Source organism: Oreochromis aureus, linkage group 4 (genome assembly GCF_013358895.1).
Source record: "Oreochromis aureus strain Israel breed Guangdong linkage group 4, ZZ_aureus, whole genome shotgun sequence".
In the NCBI taxonomy this organism is placed as follows: domain Eukaryota; kingdom Metazoa; phylum Chordata; class Actinopteri; order Cichliformes; family Cichlidae; genus Oreochromis; species Oreochromis aureus.
In genome coordinates this window covers 33368349-33394867 of record NC_052945.1, presented here as the reverse complement: position 1 = coordinate 33394867, position 26519 = coordinate 33368349, and the positions used below count along the sequence as shown (strand labels likewise).

The 26519-nt window shown below is 39.1% G+C and overlaps 2 protein-coding genes across 3 annotated transcripts; both read left to right on the top strand.

The window, feature by feature from the left end:
- The first annotated feature begins 568 nt into the window (after positions 1 to 568).
- On the top strand, positions 569 to 10937 carry si:ch211-234h8.7 (uncharacterized protein LOC561627 homolog). The gene is made up of 6 exons (XM_031739740.2): positions 569 to 647; positions 4681 to 4944; positions 5546 to 5689; positions 6440 to 7059; positions 7144 to 7324; positions 8954 to 10937. Exons 2-6 carry the CDS (start codon positions 4722 to 4724, stop codon positions 9367 to 9369), a joined length of 1584 nt encoding a protein of 527 aa, XP_031595600.1. The 5' UTR covers positions 569 to 647; positions 4681 to 4721; the 3' UTR covers positions 9370 to 10937.
- Positions 10938 to 12921: 1984 nt separating this feature from the next.
- Positions 12922 to 24558, top strand: dus1l (dihydrouridine synthase 1-like (S. cerevisiae)). 2 transcript variants are annotated; one of them, XM_039611567.1, is made up of 14 exons: positions 12922 to 13005; positions 13912 to 14153; positions 14555 to 14663; positions 14816 to 14866; positions 15040 to 15152; positions 15679 to 15761; positions 15926 to 16029; positions 16126 to 16273; positions 17057 to 17153; positions 19071 to 19159; positions 19265 to 19434; positions 21242 to 21279; positions 21499 to 21574; positions 21996 to 24558. In XM_039611567.1, the coding sequence occupies exons 2-14, from the start codon at positions 13917 to 13919 to the stop codon at positions 22151 to 22153; spliced, it is 1473 nt and encodes a 490-aa protein (XP_039467501.1). In that variant the 5' UTR covers positions 12922 to 13005; positions 13912 to 13916; the 3' UTR covers positions 22154 to 24558. The 2 variants fall into 2 exon arrangements, with proteins under 2 accessions (XP_039467501.1, XP_039467500.1); XM_039611566.1 differs by having other exon boundaries at positions 13908 to 14153.
- Positions 24559 to 26519: the final 1961 nt, after the last annotated feature.

Sequence of the window (26519 nt, the reverse complement as noted above, 5' to 3'; positions counted from 1 at the left end):
CGGGCACCCTGTAGGGTTTGGCCTCGCACAATGGACTGTATACTGTGGGTGATTTGTGGGTGTGCCCACAGAGCCCTCACACAGGGCCTAAAGGGGCCTATTTTCTGGGTAAATATATCAAATACCTTTTTATTAAAGTCCTCCAAGGTCTCCCGTACATAATAAATGAATCTGTATCTTGCATTTCAGCTACAATGCCACTGCTGTTGCAGTCATACAACACCCAGGAAATCATTCTATGGGCTTTTCAAAACACAGCCTTTATTTTTGTGCAACTAGATAATTAAAGGCAGATTTTAGGCTTAATTTAATGGTTATTATCAGAAGTACTACATCCAGCTGCATCTCTATATTGAGACTTCCTATCTGAAACTCCCATAATAATCTCATGGGATGCACTCGTAAGGAAAACAGTAATCACCTGTTCCGGTATCACCTAGACTATCCAATAAAAACAAAGGACTAAAAATAGCAAACGCTCATCATTGGATGCTGCTGAGTGACGTCAGTGGAGTGTAGGCTTTAGGACCCAGCAGCATGGGGGCTTCCTTGCCGTTGTGATGATCTGCAGGCAGACGTGCGGGGAGGAACGCGCATCTCCGGTGCTGAAGCAGAAGGCTGGAGGAAGGGCAGGACAGCATCACCCGGTAAGACACTCAACAGTTATTCAGTGTGTGTGCATTGATAGCTCCTGATATCACTGATGGAACCATTAACTCTCCCTGTTATATACAGTATATGTATTATATAGAAATTCAACTTCATTTAGAGACGATTGGAGCAGAAAAGTCTCTGTCACAGTGACACATATTCATGGGACGAGTGATCTCTCGTGATAGCTCAATTTTGATGCAGGTTTTCTCACGCGATTCTGACTGCGTGTCGTGATAGTGTTTTGACATAGGTGTGCGTCGGTATTCAGGGATAATGGCTTATAGGCTTTTCAAGATGTAACCTCCCTGTTGGGATGTGAGTGACGTTGGTATACACAGAGCAAGGATTTGTTGCTTCAGTCTTGAAACTTTTATCTTAAAATGTTGAAATCAAAATTATATTGGTATGAAAATATTGTTAATGGCGAATTCACACCTAAATTTAAATTTAATTTATTTTAAAAAAAGACATAAACAAAACAAAAAAACTCTTAATTAAAAATAAATCAATAACAATGACATCATCACAGCTATAAACCCACCCCTTTTTAAGTTATTTTGTATACATTTTCTCAACCTTACTGTTTAAAATATTTTGTATATATTTCCTGACTTTAGACTTCTGGTTTACATTATTTTATTATAAAAATGTGAGAAATGTAAAATGGTTTGAATATTTGAATATAATATATGGCGCAAAGATGAATGATCATCGGCATATTTCTAACAATTATAAAGTATAATCACTTTACTTTCTTTTTCGGTCTTTACACAAACTGTATATAAAAGATAAAAGATAAATATGAGGCTTAAAAGGCTTCTTTCTCATGGCCAGCAAAGGGCTACTTTGTGCTTTCAAAAAGAAAGTAATTTATGGTCTCAGTCTCTTTAAAATGTGGTAAAAAAAAAAAAAAAAAAAAAAAAAATTACTGTTAGAATACTACTAATACTAAAACAGTAATCTTAAGGTAAGTCTGACAACTCAAAATCAAAAACAGCACCACTGAAAGATCAGAGCTGCTAAAATAACAATGAAGAAAATCCAATAAAATTTTCAGTGTGGTTTTTTTCCAGGGTGTTGCAATAAACATCCGGGCATCCACACAAAAGATTTAGCTGAGTTAGAAGTTAGCTACATAATTTAAATCTAAATATAATATACCATCTGCTAACTCACTAAAAAACAGACAAAAAATACAACTCTGCTATCAGTTTGCACAGGAACAGACGGCAAACTATACAGCAGCGATGTGGGGAGGGTTCACACATGTGCTAAAATAATGTTCTACCTAGTGGCTAGCTAAAAAGATGGTTTTAGGCTAATATAAACACATTAGCACAGGGAAGCCGTAGAATAGAGCTTAAATTATTCTCAGTCTGCTGGAAAGAGTAAAGAGTGATTCAAATGTTGGGTGCCTGCGACACCATGAACCCATGGGGTGCAGCATACACAGTGAGTTGTTAAAAACTGAACTTATAGATGTGCTGTGCATATACTTATAAAAAGCTAGAAAGGTCTAAAACAAACACTGATTTTTTTAAGTGTATTTCTATTAACTAAAGAAGACATAAACAAGTCAAGACACTTTGAACCAGGCACAGGGTTGATACACCATCACCTAAAATCAGATTACAGTGGCTATGTCTGTCTTTTATATACAGTCTCTGGGTTTTTGTGAACTCTTGAGAGAAACATGTAACTCTTTAGCAGCTAAATGCTTCAAAATGCTGGATGCTGTGTTCATAGTGAAGCAAGTGTTTCTTAGAGCGTTTTGCTGAAAACAGCTGTATGAAAATAAAGTTATGGTTTGAGTGAAACTGGAATCAGCAGTTATTAACCTCGGTAAAAAATACCCTCTGTTGAGCAGAACACAGGAAAGGGGACAATCGTGGGTTAATCAGTGTGAGTACACATCGTAAATTGATCCACTGTTACCATGGAAATATTGATTAGTGCAGTTTTAAGGTCCCAGCACAAAACAGTCATTCCTTCATGATATTATACCATAGCAGTACTTTGTTCTTCCTATTAATAAAAATAAAAATTCAGAGTAGAGGGCCAACCTATGAAGTTACAGAATATACAATATCACATATATTTTTAATTGGTATCTTTCTTGGCTTTAGAAAAAGAAAAGCTAAAAATGGAAGAAATGTTACTGAAGTAGTTTTAAAAAAAATACCCTTAAAATATTTTTGTAAAAGAAAAATTCTGATTTTATTTATTCAATAATTTATTTAACTTTGGGGCAGTTACCATTAAGGCCTTAAAACTACATTCCCCAATTTTTTGAATGCATGCAGCAGAAAACTTTTCACAGTGGAAAAATATTAAAATGCGACATTTTGGCATTTTGGTTCATCCGTCTGCTACAACAGAGTGTGCTTGAGTTGTTTGTGGATAAGCAGTGCAGCATAAATCAAGTCGATTTTAGCAGAGATGTAACTTTATCTGCTTTTCAAGGACACTCAGGACATTTTGGAAAGCAGATATCACAGACCAAACAATAGTCCCAAGATATGTTCCGTGATGTGACTGTGTAATAATGTAGGATATTGCCCTGGGGACTGAGTAATGCACAGGCTCTGGTGGTCTTTGTTTTTTTTTTGTTTTTTTTAGGCTGGCCACGTCACAATCCTGACAGCACAAGGCTTGAAATGCTCATGTTACCTAGAGACACAGGATTGCTGATTGTTTAACAAGAGCCCAGTCTGCATTTCAAACATGCATTTCAATCCTTCTCCTTCTTCAGGGGGTCGTAAATTAACTGATGGAGCCGCTGGCTGTGTCCTCACTGTCCCACCAGCAGCTGAGCATCTAAGCAGCTAAGCCCACCCCTCCTCCACGCCAAAATAAAAATGGATATATAATTTGGATTTACATACAATACATGAAAATATCAGAGTGTAAGTGGTGGTGCTGATGTATGGTTGTGAGGTAAAAACCATGTATCGCTCCAGAGGACCGGTGAGCCTGTAAATCTCTGAGCTAGCCATTACAAAGCATTATAGGATGACATGTAACTCTCTGCTGTCTTATAAATAACAACTGATTGAAGCATTAACTGAACCAACATTAACAGCTATATTAAAATAATATAAAACTCTTTATATTTGAACAAGTTTTAACACTTACCAGTAGTTTATTTACATAGTTAGTTAATAGTAAATACAATGATGAGTTATTTTGGTTTCTTTAATCTCTACTCTAGCAATTTTACTTGGAAAGATATAATAATATTTTCAAGATTAAACAGTTTTCATGGTCTTTTACTTTACACACAGAAAATCTGTTTGCTGGTCAGTTCTTAAAAAACCCACTAAGTTTTTGGAGACATAAAAAATGAATTACATGAGTCACTGTTTGTTATGACATCTGTCTAAAGTCTGCGACCACTACCATCTTATTTTTCCACTCGTGTAAGTGGGAGAGGGTAAAAACATAAAAACATGCATTGAGGTCAGGTGTCAGACTCGGTCAGTCAACAACAAAACTCCTCCATGTCTTTGGTTTGGGATAATTGTTGGAACCAAACTGACGACGTTTTCACAAATACACTGCAGTGGCAAAGGGACATTTTCTGTTTGTTATCATATTGGAACATATGATTAAATTATGATATATCTGTCACCTCGATGTATTTAAACTACTGAGGCCACATTTTTTTAGAGTGTGTGGCTAACAAGATGGACAATACATTTTTAAAAAAGTGAACATAATGTGTGTACTCTTTGTTTCATTTGACAGTTTTGATTCTTTGTGGGTGTTCATAGATCCTGTCTACTAAAAATCTTTCTTCTCTGCCAATCAGCCTAGCTTGAGTCTAGAGCTGTTGATGATGTATCACAGTGAAGACTTGTGAGCTGAGAGCTAGCCATGCTTAGAGTACCATGCACCTCTCTGATTCCTCATAATTACAGAGAACAGATGTTGTTGCAGTTATTAGAACATAGGCACTTCATGCAGAACTGAATTAGACACAAACTAATTCCACATGCTTGCTGTTGCTTTTATTTATTTTTCCAGCTTCTCCATTTGCCTTCTTTAAGATACAGCCCTAAAGAACTATGGGAGGTGTTGCATTGGATGTGGGTGATTCCAGGGTGAAGGCTCCAGACGGAGGATGGGGCTGGGCAGTGCTGGCCGGCTGTTTTGTCATCACAGGCTTCTCCTATGCTTTCCCGAAAGCGGTCAGCGTATTTTTCAAAGAGCTGATCAGGGAGTTTGGTGTTGGATACAGCGACACTGCATGGATCTCCTCCATACTGCTGGCCATGCTCTATGGCACAGGTAGGCTGCTACACGTTCTATTCAGTATTCACATTTTGTAGCCTGTGTAGTTTTGCACAGAACAAAACTCCACAGTCTGCAGCCCTGGATCAAACATAACAGGAATCCCGGAAGCGTGAGAAAGACAGAAAGAGGGAAACACACACCATGCTGAGATGTCATGTTTTCAGCTAGTAGCTCTTTGGGAATCGACTTATTGTTGCAAAAATATTATTTTTTTGCTGTCAAACTGTGTAATCTATGGCATCACCCTAAGATGCAGATTTAGAAATTGGAACAAATTGTGTGTTAATTAAAAATTTTCTTTGCAAATTTGTCTGACATGTAGACACAAACACTGGTTCATTTCTTGAGCTTTGTGTAAAGAAATAAGGGTTAGCTCGAGACTTTGATGATCTCTTTTTGAAAATAATGTATCTTCTTATTCTCAGAGGGATATTTTATATCATATTAACATGGAATGTGAAATTTTGGAAAATGCTTGTGTTTGTACCTTAATACTCGCTTGCAGGCTTCCAAAACCTCCAAAGATATCTTTTCTTTTCATGCGCTGCACACTGCGCCTGATGCATGCAGTTATACTATGTTACACTTTGTCCAGGTCCCCTGTGCAGCGTGCTGGTGAACCGCTTCGGCTGTCGTCCAGTCATGATGGTGGGGGGCCTCTTTGCCTCTCTGGGAATGATTCTGGCCTCCTTTGCCACAAGTATCATCCACATCTACCTCACTGCTGGAGTCATTACAGGTCACGAACACTCGTACATTGTCTAATAAAATCACACAATACTTTACGTCCTATAAATTAAGAATAGATTACAATACAATTATTAGAAGAATGCATTAATGTTTTTCCTACATTTCAGTACATCATAATCAAATTATTCCTGCTTGTTCTGCATTTGTTTTTCCTTCCTGCGCCCTCCCCCATTGGGCTCTTTATAAGCTGCTTAGGTTTATAAACACCAAAAGGTGCTTTGTAAGGTACACATGGTTACAAATACTTGGTTAAGTTTGGGAAATATTGTGGTCTGGGCTAAAACAAGCCCCTTCACCAAAGGACACCTTGTGTTTAACTGAGATATGCCTGCAGCTTTGATAATGAGAACACCCCGGTGTGCCGCCTGGGTTAAGGTTACAGTGAAAGTATACTCCACCACAAGTGCTTATCGGATCATTGAGCAGCATTTGAAACCGTAATGTAGGTTAGTGGTACAAAGGTTACAAGGTAACAACACCACAAATACTTTACAGGAGATGCTGTCAGAAAGTTTGCATCATTATACCAATTACGAGATATTTAATCATATGGCTGATGTCATGTAAACAAGTTCTGCATGAGCATATCTCAAACAGTAGAGTAAGGTTAAGAACATCTTTAAATGCTAGTCTCCATATCATGTAGAAATGTAGGGAAAAAGAAAACTATGTTAATGAAAGCAGGTAAGTTCATGTTAAAAAGGCTGAAGAGTGTAACCCTTTCTTTTATTTGCTGCAGGTCTTGGATTAGCCCTGAACTTCCAACCATCTCTGATTATGTTGAACCGCTACTTCAGCGAGAAGCGTCCTCTGGCCAATGGTCTCTCAGCAGCAGGAAGCCCCGTGGCCCTTTGCTGCCTCTCGCCACTGGGACAGGTCCTTCAGTATCAGTATGGATGGAGGGGAGGATTTCTTATCCTCGGTGGTATCCTGCTTAACTGCTGTGTGTGCGGGGCCCTCATGAAGCCTCTGGTGGCCCCAAAGAACCTCAAGGCCAAGAGCTTAGAAGAGGACAACGACAAGGAGGAAGAGGGGAAAGAGGAGAAGAAGAAGCCAAAAGCCAAACTTCTGGACTTCTCCGTGTTTAAAGATGGTGGCTTTGTCATCTATACTGTGGCGGCATCCATCATGGTGCTGGGACTGTTTGTGCCTCCTGTGTTTGTTGTTAGTTATGCCAAGGAGCTGGGAAATGAAGACACCAAATCTGCTTTACTGCTTACTATCCTGGGATTCATTGATATTTTTGCACGGCCAACGTGCGGTATAATTGCTGGACTCAAATGGGTCCGTCCTCGCTGCGTCTACCTCTTCAGCTTTGCTATGCTCTTCAATGGAGTCACTGACCTGATTGGCTCACAGGTGAGTGATCACATACTTCCTTGAACTGGAAAATGAAGTGAAAACATTGAAGGTTTCTCTTCACTATTTCATGTTTGTTCCCAGGCCAAAGACTATGCATCTCTGGTGGTATTCTGTGTGTTTTTTGGCATCTCCTATGGCATGGTGGGTGCCCTACAGTTTGAGGTTCTCATGGCAATTGTCGGTACTGAGAAGTTCTCCAGTGCCATTGGCCTTGTGCTTCTCATGGAGGCCATTGCTGTGCTGGTGGGGCCACCGGGCGCAGGTCAGTGTCACCATCCTGGGCCATTTGACCCAGCGTCTCTGTGTGTGTTCCTGTTACTTTGGTAGTCTCCCATCTGTGCCATGTTTTGCTTTGCTTCTCTTACTTTGACGGTACCTTGTCTCATGTGTTATGTTTAGCTTTGCGTCCTCTGTCTCGTTGTGTATAATTTGGCCCAGCTGTGTTCCTCATGAGCTTCCTGTTCCCTCGTCATTCCCTGTGTATTTAAGCCTTTTGTTTTCTTCTGTCCAGTGTCGCAGTCTCCCTCATTCATGGCTGTGTGTTTCCCAGTGTGCCTCTTTGTTTACTAGTTTATACATGTCCCAGTATAGTTTTGTATCATTTCCCTTGTGTCAGCAATACAACTGATTTTGAGTTTACCTTTGGCCTCCGTGAAGTCTGCGTTTGGGTCCTTTCCTGCCTGCACACAGCCGTTCTGTGACAGTCAGTGAGCACAGTGCACATAGGACTCTAAGGCCTATGCTAATGTTTGAGATTGTCCTCATCGTATTGAATGTCTCTAGTTTCTTTCTCTCTTTTTTCATTTCTTTTTTTTTTTTTTACACAATTTAAAAGGAAGACTTGTTTTATTTGGTAGTAGTTTTGTTGATTGTGAGCCAAACAGGAAGATATGAGGTTGTATCCAAGACCAACGGTTCATGGTTGGGACTTTAGTGATTATTTAATTGACTCATGTCTTATACACGAGTCAGTAGCTGTAGAACCACTGTTAACAAAAATAACTTGAAGTAACTGTTCTCTGTACGACTTTATCACTATCTCAAATCATGTGAAAGATTTAAGATTTTCACCCACTTGTCTTTAGAGCATTACTTCAGGTCATGGAGGTTTGCTGGCATTCATTTAAGCACAGTTCTCTTAAGGTCCCACCACAGCATTTAAATCAGGTTGAGATCCATTGCAGCACTTTTTTTTCAGACATTCTGTTGCAGCTTGGCTGCCGTGCTTGGGGTTGACATCCCGCTGGATGACCCGTTCTCGGTCAACATTTAGCTATAAGAGAGGCGGCCTCACATTTTATTCTAGAATACTTTGTTATACAGAGGAGTTAATGTCCCGCGGCCACAAAACAAACACAAATCCACACTCCTCCACCACCGTGCATGAAAGTTTTCATGAAATGTAGCACATAATGGCCATCTCCACTTTGGTTTTATCTGTCCAGAGGACATTGTTCATACTTGTTCATCCTTTTCTAACTGGACAGTCATGAACATGCTAATTGTAGCCAATAAAGACCAGACTGGTAAACTGCCAAAATGATTTTTAAAGATGTGTTCACACTTGCTGATGATCAATTAGTCAAAACAATTTGATAAACAGCACCTGGCTCCTACATACACTTTTAATTGCTTTGCATGTATACTTCATAAAAACTGTTCATATGTTAGGGTTAGTTACTTTCTGTCTACAGTTTTGTTGTACATGAATATTAGAGCACATTTTATGAGTTATGAGTGCAGAAATTCAGATAATTATAAAGAATCCATAAAAGTGTCTCTATATGTAGTCAAAATAGTTTTAATGTTTATTTAAACCAGCATTGCCACAAATGAAGCTAAATCATTTCTACTATATCATTGCATCTTTCATTGTGTTCTCCCGTTTCAGGCCGACTGCTTGATGCCACCAAGAAATACATGTATGTCTTCCTGCTGGCAGGAAGCGAGGTGGTCCTCTCCGCTGTGGTTCTAGCTACCTGCAACTTCTTCTTTATCAAAAGGAAGCCCCAGGATCCATCTCACAAACTTGAGTGCATCACAGTCACAGATGACACCAAGACAGAAGTATGCAGCAGGCCTTCGGAGGTAAATGATGAAGAGGAGAAGGGAGAGAGAGAGGAGCAAGAGAAGGAAACAAAGAGGGAGGCATCGAAGGAGTTGAAGGAGGAGGAGGAAAAAGACAAAGAAAAAGTAGACGAGGTCAGGCCAAAGAGCGTAACAGTGGACTCACAGGAAGTGGAAAAGTTCTTGAAAGAGCCCCAACTAAATGGTGGCGTGACCCCCAGTCCTGAAACATGCCTGTGAAAATGGGTAGAAGACGACGGACGGGATTGTTTTCCACACAGCTCAGTGACGTGAATGGGACCACACCGTACTGGATAGTTATGCTTTCCCCATGATGTAGTGTTTAACCCAGGTGTTTGTGTCTGATATGGCTGATTAAAGTCACTGCTGTATCAAATACCAATAGTTCTGTGAGCAATATTTTATCTCTAGATGTTTTTAGTGTGGTTAGCTGTCACAACACTGCCTTGTCTATACAGTTCATGTTAAAAGCCACCAGCAAATAAAGTTGAGGGATAATTTGAAAGAATATTCTGTGTTTTTACTTGAAAAAAAAAACACATGAGAAATTCAGTAAATGTTGTATAAACGGTTGTTTCAGCTTGTTTTAAAGGGTCAGGAAAGCTTTATGTAATAATGGTTGTGTAATGACCAAAAGCTCTTCTCCACCCGATGTCCAAAGCTGAAAACGATCCTCCCACCTGATCTGTGTCGTCACCATCGAGATTGATAAAACTATATTTTTTAGGACAAACTTTCTAAAGGTTGCTCCCAGTAAAGTGGTAGCTGTGTGTGGATTAGAAGCAGGCTCCAAATGTTGTTTGCAGCTTCACTGTGGTGTTAGGATTAGTTAAAAGTGTGATGTTTTAAAGAAGGAAGCAGTCGGTTCAGTCTGAAGTGCTTTTGGTTGAAGGTACCAGTCTCTCTTACCCTCCTCTACTATCATGCTCCAGATGTTTTCAATGCGCTGTAGTACATGTGTTTGACTGTGGGTATCTGTTGTTGGGTTTAATGTGCTGATTGTGTTGTTTATCCCCCAAAAGCACCGAGTTACACTACAAAGCAAATTATATACAAAAAGGATAAAGACGCAGTATGTTTGTATGGACCAAAGGACAGGCTGACTATATGTGTGTCCCTTATAGATTGAAACAGGTGTGGTTAAAGCATTGATTTACTGATGACTATAAAGCTTTTTCCTCATGTTGCCTACATGCTTTGTACTGCCTGTACTGTTTGTGTTTCAGTGAAACAGAACATTAAAGGGATTGTTTTGGCTTTGTGTCACTCATTTTAATTTTCACAGAAATAAGTGCAGAGATGCAAAATTAGTGAATGTTTGAAAGATGGCAGAAAACATGAAAGGAACTCCTGGGATGGAACTGTATGGAATTTTAATTCAAAATAATTTGGTAAAATAGGAATTGTTGGAATTGTGGTCTGAAATGATCATCAGTAACACCAGCAATGCATCACATTTTGGTAGACTGTCCTAAAATCAGCCTTCTTTATGTGCGGTGTGCATCACATCCTAGTGGGCATCTTTAAATCGGCTTCATTTTTGTGTGATGTGTCATTTGAAAGGTGTCGGTCACAGTGAAAAACTTATCATAACACAACTTTATCATCATTACTATTACTATTGTGTTATTTTGTTTAACTTTTGCAGGCACCTACCAGGAAGTTGTTTTACAGTGAGCAGAAAAAAGAAACATATTTTCTGTTATAAATATTATATTTGTCAGATTTGGATAAAGACCAAACACGTAGCTAAAAGAGAGTGACTATTGTAACTACTGCTCTATGTCTAAATCGGTAACTGTAAAAAGCTGCAGGGTGCTTTCTGAAATACATTTTCTCAGCTGTGTTTCTAATACTTGGATTCATAACCATCGGTTCTCTCAGACCATTATTTTAAGTAAAAGCTAAGAATCAATAAATAAAATCTACGTGGAAATCAAACGGGATTGTTACAGTTCAGTAAGGAGAAAGCAATATAACACAACAGCTGGGTGAACATTGAGATCTGTCAGTATCCATGGTGACGGGTGATTTCTCATGCAAAGAAGAGTGAGTGGGACTTTGTGTGCCACTCGGATTAGTAAAGGGCCATAATGGTTACATTTGGATCATTTAAAAGGATGACTGGTTAGTAGGACGGTCTACCACAACAACAACCTGCCTGCAATGAATGCTGGACGTCTTGTTTCTTTTAAATTGTGTTTGTTATATGTTGTGTTTTAAACAGATCTTGTCGCTGATTGTTATACTTTGTCTTCATTTTGTTGTCTAAAGCTAAAACATGAGTCAGTTTTATTTGAATGTAGAGTTATTTGCATTTTTGTGTGAAGCTGCAGTTAAACAGGTGGTGAGGAGATATGTGACTATGTGAGCTTATATACTCTCAAGCCCATGTTGGATTTTTGTTTTTATTCCATTAACTGTGTTACCATGTTGACTGTTAATCCGAAAATGGAATGATGTCGCTGTTCGCACCTTACTACTAATTCCTGCTGAATGTCACATCAGTCAAATACGACCGATCCACACTTTTGTTCTAAATGATTTGACTCTATTTTGTGTGGAAACCATATGTTCTAATGCAGAAATAAATCTATTTACGACTGTGTAAATGTCTTGACTATAAAAATGTAATCAAAATACCCGTGTTCAAGTGTCTGTTTAAATCTACATTATTTATGTATTTATGTAATAAAACTTTATTTATAAAATTACATTTTAGAATTGCACAAGCATTGACTCAAAAATCAGTGGCCACATGGGTTATCCGCGGGGTGACCTAAAATATGATTGGCCCATCCTACCAATGCCCAACACCATTAAATAAGAGAATGAAATGCCAGTTTCACCACACACTCACTATTTTCTTGTTCTCTCGCCTGTGCCTCTCCATTAATAGTTTTTATTTAGATTTAATTTAGTTTCAGTGTTGTTTTTGCTTTTTGTGTGGATGCAGGCAGATTTAGAAAACGTAGTGGACTCACAGTCTTGTAGACATCCAAACATTCCCATAAATACCTCATCAGGGAAACTGTACATTTTGACCAAACTGACAGATATTAAAACTAAACATATTACCTCTATATTTTTAGTTTAGTTAATTTTTCATGATAGTTTTCATGTCTAGTTGTAGTTTTTAGTTTAGTTTCAGTTACCTATAATCACCTTGTTGGTACAAAAGGACATTTTTATGCCTGCCAAACTGTGTTACCTTTGGTCAGTCACCAGGATGGACTCAAAATGAATGAATAAGCAGCCAGTTTTCAAATGAAAATACATTTAAAGACCCTCGAAATGACTTTAAAACAAGAAAAGAAAGTCAAGCCAAGAAAGTCTGGCTCCTTGGAAGCAAAACAAAGAAATGAGGTGGCTCAAGAGGTTTTCACTCTATTACATGCAGTAAGGCAATCCGGTGATTTTTTTCTGACTTCATACAAACTGCAAATATGTGTGTAGGCATGTTAACAGGAATTAGAAATTTCTGTTAAACTGTTAAAATACTTCCCCATGATGTATATACAATTGTTGTATATATGAATATGTATATATAATATAATTGCATATATAATTGTTTGTATGATAAGCATTTTTGCACTATTTCTTAAGTGAGATTTAAAATGCCGAACACTTAAAATAATCACATATGTACGCTCATTGTACATGTACTGTAGTGTTATTGTTTCGTCTGGTGCTTTCATGCACCACAGCACACGGCGTCAGTAAAACACTGACGTAGACTGATGCCAACTGTTTTTAAGTAGAAGAAGAAGAAAAAGCGGGGAAACTAAAAAAGGTTTCCGGCCGGCGGTATTTCGCTGTTACACATAGTTGGAAAGTGCTACGCCAGGACTACAGGTGAAAAAAACTAATTCCTAGATTTTTAAATAGCTGCAGTCAACACCTGAGCAAGGTGATGCGTAAATCTCTTAGAGCTGTATCATTATGTTGGGATATTTTCTCTGTTAAGCTACTCGTGGCTGTGTTTCTTACTGCGGTGAGACATCATGCGGGACATGTCTGTTCCCTGCGGTTAGCTTTGCTAGCTACATGTTGACACAGTTCAGGCACAGTTGAAGAGTCAGTGATACATGCTAGTAACAGTGGAGCCACAATTTGTCCAATTGTCATGGAAAAATCAAAGAGTACATTTTCGTTAATTAATTTGAATAATAAGTGGACTATTTAAACCAAATGTAAATAAAAATGTCAACGGACAGTTTACTACTATTATAATTATACTGCAGCCTAAATAACACAGTCAGGAATGCAGAAAGTAAAATCCCCAGATAGCGTTGAAGGGTCAGAGGCTAAATACTGGAAATTTGGTTGGGAATGTCCCCATGGGGAATCAAAAAGTGTATCTGTTACACCTTTACCTGATGGGATACCTCTGCTTATTCTTCCTGCTTCTACGTTATTGTTTTTATTATTTATTTTAGCTATATTGATAGGGTTTGGAGTAGTTGGCCAGTTTTCAAAAACCCATGCCTTGATGAGTTTTTGTGTTGAAACTGCAGGAAAATAACTTTTTACCTGTGCAGCTCAGGAGGTCATCTACTAATAACATGGTTGATGGTTCGATCCCTGACTGCTCCAGTCTTTATGCCAAACATCATTGGACAAGCTGCTAACCCCCAGTTGTTTGAATGAATGTGTGAGAAGCACTTGTACAGAAAAAGCATGGAATGCTAAGCTAGAGTAGAAAAGCTATATAAGAACCAGTCCATTTACCCCTTATTCTTCCTTTTCTCTCAAAGTCAGCTGTGATGGCCAAACTTCAGGGCTTTGAGTTTTGGAGGAAAACTCTGAAGGAGGCACGCTATGTGGTGGCTCCCATGGTGGACCAGAGCGAGCTGGCTTGGCGTTTGCTTAGCCGCCGGCATGGTGCTCAGCTTTGCTACACCCCCATGCTGCATGCTCAGGTGTTTGTCCGTGACGCCAACTACAGGAGGGAAAACCTCTACAGTGAAGTTTGTGAGGAGGACAGGCCTCTTATTACACAGGTGAGAATCATCACTGAGTTGAGTTGCTTTTTGTTTGTTTGTTTTTGAAATAGTAATATCAGTAATTTAAAAATAAATCTATACAAAATAAGAACAAGCAATCTGAGAGTGCAAACCTTCGCCAAGGCAGTTCACTATTTGCTTTTAATAGTTTTGTATTTTGTATTTATTTATTTTCTTTTTAAACTTCAAGACGTTTGAATTTTTTTTTTTTACTGCACCACAAAGTGCAGGCTTTTGTTATTTGCCCATTTTTAATTTAAATTTTCAGTTTTGCCAATTTCAAAACCTCCTTATCAGAGGCAAAGAAAGAAAGAAATGTAACCATTACATCACCTTAATCGCTTTCGTCTGCTGTTTCATGCCTAATCTAAATCAATGTTCCATCCTCTGTGTGTCAGTTTTGTGCCAATGATCCAGAGGTGTTCCTTCAGGCAGCTTTGCTGGCTCAGGATTATTGTGACGCCATTGATCTCAACCTGGGCTGTCCACAGATGATCGCTAAGAGAGGTACACCCTTCATTCATATATGAACCCATTAATTTCTTACGTTAGCATTTCTTAAAGATTGGATCAGAAAGGATAGTGTTGCCAAACTTGCAGACAAGTGAAAGGAGAACTTGACACTGATGTTTTTCTTTTTTCTTTTCTTTTTTTTTAAGGACACTATGGAGTTTTTCTACAAGATGAATGGGACCTTTTGGAAAAAATGGGTAAGTCTGTGTTTGTATTAAGGAGCTATTCCTGAAAACTGTTGTTGGACTCTGTCATTGTCTGAGAAATAACATTTTCATGACTGTGTATGATGCAAAAACATTTTTTCCACATCTTCTGTTTGTTTAATCAGTTTAATCTCAGGCACCTAAGCTTTCCCCTTATTTGTCAGTCAGCTTAGCCAACGAAAAGCTCAAAGTGCCAATCACGTGCAAGATCCGCGTATTCAAGGAGGTTGAAAAGACAGTCCGCTATGCCCAGATGCTCGAGAAAGCTGGATGTCAGGTATGACCTCTGCATTAAGTTGAATGAGTTTGCCAGCTCTCCGGCTTGTCACTTCCCAGTCTGTAGCAGAAACAGAATTGTCCTTTTAGTTTAGCTGTTGTTGTAAGGGGAAAAAAAAGATTTTTCTAAGTTGAGCTTCGTACACTGTATAGAAAGACACAGATGAACGGACTGAAGCTGGTACTATTGTAAAAGTCACCATAAGCAAATTTTAAGGATGTGTTCCAATTTTATGTAAAGTCCTTTTACAAACAAGAGCTTTTAAGGAAAACTACATGCACAGAAAACAGTGTGTTACATTAGAAAATATTTTTTAAACTGGAGCATTTATGAGGAGTAAATTCAGCAAAAATCTGATGTTTGGTATGGCGCAGCCATCTTTGTTTTACGCTTCACTGAACAAGCGTAACGCACAGATGCATAGTTTATCTTAATTTCTGACTGTTGATTTGTGTGTTTGCTTTAAATGGTGTTTCCAGAAGCATTTGAATAAATCTGTGTTGATCGGTCTTGACGTGTCTCCCAGCTGCTGACAGTGCACGGCAGAACCAAAGACCAGAAAGGCGCCATGACAGGTATCGCTAGCTGGGAGCACATAAAGGCTGTACGGTGAGCTGCTCGTCTTCTGTATCTGATGTGGGACATATTCCCGTTTCCAGTGTTTCCTAACTAACTAAATGCAGTAGCTTTGATATTAAAGCAAAATCAGATGAACCATGAAGCTGATGAGCCAAATAACATTAATGTATATTGACTTCTGTGACTTGTTACAGGCAGGCGGTAAATATTCCAGTATTTGCTAATGGCAACATCCAGCACCTCAGTGATGTGGAGCGCTGCATTCAGGAAACAGGCGTGCAGGGAGTGATGAGTGCAGGTCAGGAGCAGGAGTTTGTTTTATTTATTACTTTTCTTCCCTGATGTGATGATGAGGACCACAGGAACCACGATTACTGTGTTGTATCGTTCTTAGAGGGGAACCTCCATAACCCAGCGCTGTTTGAAGGCCGCAGCCCCCCGGTGTGGGAAATGGCTGAGGAGTATCTAGAGGTGGTGAAGCGGTATCCTCCATGCACTCTGTCCTACGTTCGAGCCCACCTCTTCAAGCTCTGGCATCACACGTATGTCTCTCTTTGCTGACATTCTGGCATTGCTGTGCATTCCCATCTGTGTTTTCCAGACATGCTACTGGTCGAAGAGAAATTTGATTATTCTTAAAGTCTTTCTTCTGGTAAAAGCGAAGCATAAACCCAGCTGTTGAATCTGTAACTGTTAAGGTCTTTGTCCTGCTTGATTCACGGTATCTGTTCTGTAAATTAGATTAACTTGGCTTTAAATATGGCTCCCTTGATTTATAAGCTCAAAAAAAAATACTTGCTGATGAGTTTATTGCCTCAGTCATTAGTTTAAATTACTGAATAGAACATGATTTTAATTTTACACAGTGTGGAGTAATAAAAAACAATAAAGCCTGGTTTAGGAGCTCCGCCCCTCGTCTATTATGTGTGGTTTTAAAACATCAGAACTTCAGAAACCAATAAGTAACATCACAGTGTCCATCTTTTCTTATACAAGCTGTGGTGGATCAAACTTTCTCTGTGATGAACTTAACACATTTCAGGTGCCAGCATAGATGAACATCTGTCCTCTGTGCTCATTTTAACATCGGGCATGACACCAGGAAGGTCTCAGTAGTTCCTAATAGACTAATTGATAGTGCGTCGTGTCTACCCAGTTACTGAGTTTAAACATAGCTGCACCAGATCATATTTCAAGTTAATTGAGTGGTACTTTGGTGATCTAGTATAGGTTAGGAAACATACACAATGTTTCTTCCTGCTATAGCTCAGCAGTACTGGTTTAAAACGTGACCCTTCCTGCATGCTGCATACGTGTGTGTTCAGGCTGCAGATCCACCAGGACCTGAGGGAGGAGTTGGCCAAGGTGAAGACCCTGGAGGGTTTGGCTGACGTTAGCAAACAGCTGAGACTTCGCTGTCAGGTACAAACAGGAAACATCCTTTCAAATATGCACAACTGAGGAGGTAGCTAAGAGCTCAGCATTACCATAGCGACAGAGGTAAAACAAGAAGCAGACTGACATTATTAAAGTAATCATTGCATGTTCTTTTATATAGATCTGTGCTGTGTCGTGGGTAGACTGCAGTCATGTCCGTGTACCACAGACATTTCAACAACAGAGTTCCCAAAGAATCTGTGGAATGATGTGATAATGAGGTGGATTGTTCAGTAGCAAGTACACTTTGTGTTGCATTAGAAATTCATCATGACCCATTTTCTCAATAGTTTTCACATGTAGTCAAGATGTCATCACAGCCTTAACACCTGCAAGGTGCAAGAAAGTTATATTTTTTATAGGCAGACACTAATTTTTCAGTCAAATGCTGATATTAACCTGATGTTGTCTGTTGATTCATTTTAGCCAAGAAGTTTTAAGGAAAGCGCACTGACACCATGTATAACTGCTTAAAGCAGGGGTGTCCAACTCCAGGCCTCAAGGGCCGGCGTCCTGCAGGTTTAAGATGTGTCCTTGATCCAAAACAGCTGATTTAAATGGCTAAATGACCTCCTCAACATGCCTTGAAATTGGGGCTGTTCAATATAACGATATATATCGGGTGGCGATACGAAAACGTCTATCATTTCATATTACGCTATCGTTTGTTTCGTGGTGTCGCAACATAAACTGTGTACGGCAATATTTTTTCATCGTGTTGATGGTCACTGTAGCGGCTATATTAATTTCTTAAAGTTCTCTCTTTCTCTTATAATTAAAATAACCACACTACGGACGGACAAGCGACTGTTTTTATGCGTTGTCGTTAGCAACATCGACGGTAAACCCAGCGTGTGGCTCCGTCATCCGCTTATTTTCCACATAAACCTTTCACAATAAAGCTTAAGATCCTGTTGAGATTTTTCAAAATAAACTGAAATGATGACAAACAGAAGGACCAGTCAAAACAAATCGACGACCTTATTTCTAAACCAGGGGCTACCTCTGTAGCATGGACCTGGTTTGGTTATGAAAAGTTTGACTCGGACCAGAAAACTGTACTATGCAAATGATGCAAGAAATCGGTCCCCACCACAGACTCAAACATGGCAAACCTCTTCTACCATCTACGCAAGAGTCACGTAAAAGAGTACGGAGAGAGTTTGCAGATGAGAAGCAAAAAATTCACAGATTCACAGAATTTACAAAAAATAAAAAATGTTTGTGATACATATCGTTATCGGGACGATAAATGTCTTATATTGGGATATGAGATTTTGGTCATATCGCACGGTCCTACTTGAAGTTCTCCAGAGGCCTGGCAAAGAACTAATCATGTGATTCAGGTGTGTTGACCCAGGGTGAGATCTAAAACCTGCAGGACACTGGCCCTTGAGGCCTGGAGTTCCCCACCCCTGGTTTAGAGCATCAGCTTGTTCAGTTGCTGCTTGTTCAGGTTCACATGACCTTTGATTTGTGTTTACGGTCCTTTCCACGTGTTGGGGAAGGTTTTGTAATTCTAAAAAAAATGCCCAGTTGGGCACACACCCTTTGTACCACTTTGTTCTGCCTGATCAGCTCGCTGTTACTGTTTGTATACTGTATTAACTTAATTAATTGTGCATTTTTGCGTAAAACACAACATCAGGGTACTGCATGTTAATGTCAAGTGTCAGAAGAGCTTTCATTAGCATAGACTTTGTACATTTTTGCTATATTTCAGTTTGAAATGCAGCAAATTGTTATGGGTTTGTGTGATGTTATGTTATGGCACCATCCCAAAAGGCTGATTCTGTTCATCTGGAAGTACCTTTTGGGATTTACTTACCTGGATGATTGAGCATGCATCAAGACATTACGGCACTGAAAGATTTCTGACTGTGGCTTTCTGTGTCTATTCAGGAGGAGATAGCCAAAGGAAAAGATTCAGAAGATAAAGAAAGCGGACTTCCTTTCCCCCGCTGGATCTGTCAGCCATATGTCAGACCAGTGTAAGTCACAACACATCTCTGCTTACTTCAGTAAAAAGAAAGTAATGCACATCATGGACGCACTTCTCAAAAGATTTCTCACTGTTGAATGATCACATCTTACAGGCCAAAGGAGACTGTTACCAATGGTAACAGCCAGGAGTCAGTGGTGAAGAAGACAGTTTGTCAGAAGAGGGCACTGGAGGACTGTGATGGATCAGCTGACACACTCTCCAAAAACAAGCAGAAGAAGAGATCCCGCAACCCCAAAAAGAACTTCTGCCCCGAACAGAAACGTAAGTTTAAACTGTCGACTTAACCTGCTGGTCAAAAGTCTTAGAACACCCCAATTTCTCCAGTTTTTTATTGAAAATTATGCAGTTTAATGTATCATTGCACTCTGAAGTGAAAGCATAGTACAAATACGGAATTGGAGTTGTAAAAAAAAGTATCTACCTTTGACAGATATAACAGCTCAACACACCCGTGGGAGTTTTTCTACAACAGAAACCAAATATTCTTCAGAAAGTTCTTCCCATATCTGTTGCAGAAGTTCCCATAAATGTGGCACTTGTAGGTTGCTTTGTGTTCACTCTTCTTTCCAGTTCAGCTCAAACCAGCTCGATGGGGTTAAAGTCTGGAGACTGTGCTGCCACTTCATGGTTTCAAGCTATCATCTTGTTCTTTTTCCTGAGGTAGTTCTGGCATAGCTTGGACTTATTTTTGGGGTCGTTATCTTGCTGTAGGATGAACCCCTGACTAACTAGGCACAAACCAGAGAGTATTGCATGGCACTGCAGAATGCTGTGGTAGCCATTTTAATTCATCACTCTGTACCGACCCTGGATCCAGCAAAAAAGACCCAGACCATCACACTTCCTCCTCCATCTTTGACAGTTGATGCCACACACTGTGGAACCATCATACATACAAAGATCCTACATGTTGAAGATTTCAAATTCAAGACTTCCAGTCTTCCACTGGCGGTGTTTCATGGCCCAGACAAGCCTCTTTGTCTTATTCTGACGTCTTAGCGATAGCTTTCTTGCTGCAACTCGTCCTGTCAAATCTGCAGCTCGAAGTCTTCTCTTCACAGTTGAAACTTGTTTACTACGACCACTATTAAGCTGTGCTTGAAGCTGTTGTCCTGTGAGCTGAATATCACACAAGCTGTTAACTCTCAGAAACTTGTCCTCTGATTCAGTTGTGGCTTTGGGTCTGACACACCTCTTCCTGTCACAGTTTCTGAGGCCTTTTGATGTTGAAGGAAACTGTACTCACTGACACCTTGACTTTCTTTCAATTTCTCTGTAGGAATAACATTTTTAAGTGTTTGGTCTGTCTCGCTTCCATTATTAATTCCCCTATTCACGCCATTTTTGTAGCAACACAGAATTTTCTGCAGTACAGTACCTTTCAGGTGATGCTCACGAGGGTATGGTACCACAGTGTGTTCCAACACTGCTTTGATGCAGATAGAGGGGGTTGTAAGTGTAAATGACCAGAGCAGACCTGGCTGTACATTCATGCTTTGTCGCATATTTATTCAACCACTTTTCCGACACATGGTGGCTGTACACTTACAATGGGCTGCAGCTCTGCCGCTGCCAGCCACACACATCAACAGCAACCCCATGACAGGACCCTACACCACTCTGAAGCTGGCGAGGTGTGATTGCGGTGCCGCGCAGGTGCATCCGCCTTCCCTGCTGTGGCACCGCCGCCCACGCCCCGCCACAGTAAGTAATCCAGAAAAGTTGGAACACCTGTAGGAATTAGTAGCACCAGCTTGATCAACCTCCATTGCTGCAGAACTGCTTTAAATTGTTACCCACATTGTGTTCTCTGAAAAAGGCCTCTTGTATAATTCTGATATGTACATTATTTTTCAGTTTTGGGTAACCTTACCTTTTTTTTTAAACTTCTGGCAGTTCACCATTTACCTTTGTACCATTTTAAGCTTTTCATTGGACTTGAATGACTTGAATTGCAATAAATAACTGGAAAAACAGGGGTGTCGTAAAATGTTTGTGTAAATTGTCAAGTTCCTCATTAAAAATGTGAGTTACTGGTCACTAATGTGCATCTTATTTCTTCCTGCAGCCAAATACATCAAATGTGAACAATGTGGTAACCCAAAGGTAAGCAGAATTCAAACACCGACCTTCAAGTTTGGACAACAGATTAAAAGATGAGATATTAGATTCAGTTGCCAGTACATTTTCATAAAGTTTAGACATGACATTTAGTTAGAAATTCTTTGTTTCGTTCCATTTGCACCCGCTTTTGAGATTGAGCAACGGTTTTGCTTTTATTTGATCGTCAGCCTAAATCCTGTGAGCTTTCACTTTCCTCTGCAGGGAAATAAGTGCGTCTTCAGCTTGTGTCGAGGCTGCTGTAAGAAGAAAGCTTACAAAGAAGTGGCAGACTGTCCAAGTAAGTGTATACACACACACACACACACACACACACACACACACACACACACACACACACACACACACACACACACACACACACACACACACACACACACACACACGAGGTGCTGTGTGTTGATCCTGTGTAGTGGATATGATTTCTAAGCACACTGTCTGCTGGTTTATTGACACAAAGACTCCCAGAGCTTATTACCGCCACTTGTTAAGACATTAATGTGTTAGACTGGGTTACACAGTCCACAGCAATACAATACAATACAGCAATTATCCAGCCTGTTGTTTGTCAAGATGTATCGCTGTGAATCCACAGTCTGGAAATAAAAGCTACCAAGCTACTCACTTTGTTATTGGATGAAAGAAATGAAAAAGATAGACTTATCTGTGATATAAATGTGTTTATTTCCTGTGTTTAACAGGCCACGGGCTGAGGTTCAAGACTAAGGCAGAGAAACGGAAAGCAGAGGAGAAGGAGCAGGCAGAGAGATCCACAACAGAGGTGGAGACAAGTGACCGCATTCCTCAGCCTCTGCAGGATTCAAGAAGGGAACTGGAGGAGCCTCTGCCGCTGCTATGAGCAGGACTGCAGCCATCTCTGCGTGCACAAACCACACACTCACTGGAGGGTGGAAGCAGTGCATGCAGTAGTCAGTACATACTGTGTACACAGCTGCTAAGTAGTCTGTTTGGTGAAGTGTGGACATCAATCAACAGACCAAAAAATAAAGCTTATTTTTATGTAAAAGGGATTTCTAGGTGAATAAGCAGTTGGGACGGGGGACTGGACTTCTGAAAATGCAATGGTTCAAATATAATTTATTTATTTTTTACATTTTTTTTAAGGATAGATATTATAAAGACATTATTTTGCCTAAAGTTGTTGGTGAGTCTTCACAGGGAAAGATTTAGTAACTTGTTGGTAGCAGATGTGTTATACACACATGTAGATGCTGCATTGCTCAACTGCTGTTCACTGGAACACTGCCAACATATATATACATATATATACATATATTGCTCAGGGAGAGCACGGTCTCCTTTTGCTTATTTCTCTGTGGAAGCAGAACACAGAGCTTCTAAGTACTTGAACTGTAAAATGATTCTGAAGCAGTTTGGTTTGTTTCAAATGCTGCAACTGTACTTATGGTACGAGATGTTTAGTCAAATATAAATAGCATTGTGTGCTTGATTTTGTATCTACAACTCAAGCACACACGTTAATGTCTGTCACATTAATGCTTTGAAGCATTCTGATAAGTTAGGACTACCTAACCCATCATAGGGACTGATAAGTGTCATTTTCAGACTCTGATACATTACTTTGATTAAAGCGTTCATCTTCTTGTTCAAACATGACAGAATTCATCTTAATTCAGTCAGGAGAAGTAAAATATCACAAAACCAGTTCTCACAAGTGGAACTTTACTTATTTCTTAGTTTTGGCATCCATTTAAAATAAGTGGTGTTTCATACAGGAGCTGGTCAGAAGCCTTAGTATCACCTGAGCAAGCTCTTCTGACAAGACTGGATGCAGCATCTACCTGTCTATATGTGGTTTAATTAAAGTCACGAATGTGGTTACTTTCTTTATTTTGCATTAACATTAGCCCATAGTGCATTTACTGTGTGCCTTTTGAATGAAAATATCACTGTCTGTCCAGAACTTATGCATAAAGGACAGAATTCAGCGCTCCCTCTGCTGCTGAGTAAAACATGCTCACCCTGAAATTTAAAGGTGCTGCTTGTGTATACAGGGTAATAAGGTACAATGGACATCAAAGAGGATGTGTGTTTTGTGGTAGTTAGCCCCACGTTGTCAAAGGTTGGGGGCAATTGTAAATTTGGCAACACAGATGAACAAATATGTAGATTTTTATCTGTAATGGATGGAGCTATAATGAAGTCACCCTCTGGTTTCTTGACTCTGAATTTTTGAAAATACATTTTAATTCTTCCCATTTCAATTTAAAAGAAAATCTTTTTGGGTGGAAGAGTTAAGTTGTGAACTAGCTCTGGTTTGGTTAGCAAGCTTCATCCACATGCATATAGCTCTCACACAAACCTACTAATTAGGTAAAGGAGTCATAAATTGCACTCAAAAGCCTTTAGCACAAACTTCTTGGTCTAATGCCATTTAAAATCCTTCGAAAGGTGCAAAACTCACAAAAATGCTAAATCCAGGTACCTCGGAGTAAAGGAGTAAATGGCCTGTATTTGTATAGCGCTTTTCTAGTCCCTAAGGGCCCCAAAGCGCTTTACACAACCAGTCATCCACCCATTCACACACTGGTGATGGCAAGCTACATTGTAGCCACAGCCATCCTGGGGCGCACTGACAGAGGCGTAACAGGACTCCTGCTCAACATTGTGGTCAAGTCCCCAATGTTAAGTCTTACAGGTGTTCAGATTCATTTTTAAGAGGAAAAATGTATTGAAACTACAATAAAGGTCCAAACCATTTTTACAGCAGACCCTAAATGCACTTTTTAATATTGTGAAGCATTTTAGCAAAGGTGTTTGGTGACTGACGGCCTCAAGTGGCGAATCCAGGAACTGCAATTTTTGGCTTCATGTTTTCAGCTTGCCGTTTGGTTGGCACTGATGTCTTTGTCTCCTTGGTAACTATCTTGTTTACTAACAGAACAACCTAAGCAAGCCCCAAAAATGCTTTAACTAATTTCGATAAATATTTATTACTTGTGCCCTAAAATAGCCGGAAAGCCTTTACTGTTATGGGACATTTAACATTCATTAAAAAAAACCAAAACTGAATTCTGATTGCAGCCTCCAGTAGCTTCCTGTTTACGTTTTTTTTTTTTTTTTTTTTTAAATTTATAACAAATCGGTAAACCTGTATCGGTTTTATTTCCTGCTTTTCATATTGGTTTTTCTTATAGCCTTTGCAGCCAGTACAATGTGGTATTTTAAAGCAAGGTGTGTCATCTATGCTAACATGAATTGTGTTTATAAAAATAAACAATACTAAAATAATGGTTTGTACATTCATATATGTATTTAAATGTTTTCTGGACTCTGAGTTTTAGGACTTTGGGACATTTCCTGGTTGCACTGATTGGTAATTCATCTTGTTAAAATTCTCAGTTGTCTGGTGAAAATAATCATTCAGAGAGGATAAACATAATGTTTAGCTATTGGCAACAAATTGCTGCCACTGAATACCCCTCTGCCTTCCTAATGATGACTGTTAGTGCAGTGTCTATTCAGATGTGGAATCCAGCTTATAGTCTTGTTGTGGCTACAATTTAAATATGTCCCTTATCACATGCTTACAGTATTAAAGTTACTGGGAAAAACAAAACAAAACAAAACACCGCTACAACGACACACTTTCCAAAAGTGTATGTGTGTGAGAGACATTTGAGGGTCTGTTATGGACATTCATATACACGTATGAAAATTAATTCTGAAAAGTGCACCTACCTGGGAAATGGTTTTACATCTTCAACAGAGAAAAAATCATTTTACGTTTTACTAATTTGACAAATCAATTTTAATTTTGTAGAAAAGTAATATTTGTTGTTATTATAACGCTATTATCTAATAACAAACTAGTAAATTGTGTTATTTTTAGTGAATAAGCTATTGAGCAGCATCTTACATCCAACCATAACATTTAAGTGATTCAGACATTAATGTGGCATCAGTTTCTATAATGTTATACAATGTAAATGATTCTGAAAGATGCTTTTCTGGAGCAACTGTTAGTCAAGTACTTTGTCTTACATTTATATACTTTTTGATGCAGTACTTCTTCACTTACCTTATATGCAGGACTTAAGTAATTTACTGTTTTAATATTTTTGCTGGTATTAAAATGATTACCAAATTTTTCTTTGTTTAAAAACTGCTTAACAAGGTAATATGTTACTGCTTTTAAGATGAATATCTTCTCTGTGATGATGATGATGCTGTCCAATATTTGATGCAAAAAATCTAAAATTGTTTCAATTTTAAGGCTGAAGACGCCCCCACTCTTTTCCCCAGTGGCCCTAATCCTCTTCTGTACATACCCGTGTGTTTACTTCAGGTTTGTGGAACTATTTAACACACTTGATGTGCTTACACACCTTTTGTGTTATAAATAACACAAAATTAATATTTAACACATCTGTTTTAGTTATTGTTCCATACTGAATACTGATGGTTTTTATTTTTTTACATGTTAATATGAGAATTAGTCAAAAGAATGACGTGCTTCTGAACAGTTTATTCAACAGAAACAGTTTATTCTGTGGCTGTTGTTGGATATGTAAATATTTTTGAGAGCAGAGTGCCATCTAGTGGTCAAATCAAGGTCAGTTCACATTAAGGTGCTACTGTGAAAATTGTGAACGAAATTTGGAAAGAATCTCTTTAAAATGTGTCAAGAATGAGACTTTCTATGATGTAATATTTAAGGGGTGTCAAACATACAGACCTGCTCACCCAAGGCTCGAGTCTACTGGTTGGATTTGCAAAGTGTAAAAGATTGACATGTTTTTCAGTGCAGTATATGGCTATTATTGGCTGGGTTTGAGTGTAAATTCTGAAAAGTTAAAAGGTATTTAATAAAACAAAATAAATAAAAGTGAGAACAAAGCAGTAAGAGTCTTTCATCGTATAAAGACAGTTTTATACCATCTGCAAGCTGTCAAAGGGAAGTGATATGGAGGCTTTGTCTCCTGAAGATGGAGCACCTTTGTTCACCTGGACATTTACTAAAGTAGAAGAAACTGTTGATTTTACCCACTTAACCAACTGTTGTTCTGACATTTAGTCACTACAGAGTAGTTACAACATAGAAATGAACTGGGTGGATGAGGTAGCACAGAAGCTTAAGAATAAGGAAAGGGATAAGTACTAGTGACGGAGAAGGAGGAGATAAAAGGACACAAGGAGAAATGATGCAAGAAAAGACGACTACATAGAGTGTTGTCTTGTAC

Excerpts from the sequence above, each read along its gene's own strand:
- si:ch211-234h8.7 (XM_031739740.2), top strand. The coding sequence starts at position 4,722 with ATGGGAGGTGTTGCATTGGATGTGGGTGATTCCAGGGTGAAGGCTCCA. Across the intron at positions 4,945-5,545 it reads GGCCATGCTCTATGGCACAG|GTCCCCTGTGCAGCGTGCTG; the intron begins GTAGGCTGCTAC and ends CACTTTGTCCAG. Across the intron at positions 5,690-6,439 it reads CACTGCTGGAGTCATTACAG|GTCTTGGATTAGCCCTGAAC; the intron begins GTCACGAACACT and ends TATTTGCTGCAG.
- dus1l (XM_039611567.1), top strand. The coding sequence starts at position 13,917 with ATGGCCAAACTTCAGGGCTTTGAGTTTTGGAGGAAAACTCTGAAGGAG. Across the intron at positions 16,274-17,056 it reads TTCAAGCTCTGGCATCACAC|GCTGCAGATCCACCAGGACC; the intron begins GTATGTCTCTCT and ends GTGTGTGTTCAG. Across the intron at positions 21,280-21,498 it reads AACAATGTGGTAACCCAAAG|GGAAATAAGTGCGTCTTCAG; the intron begins GTAAGCAGAATT and ends TTTCCTCTGCAG.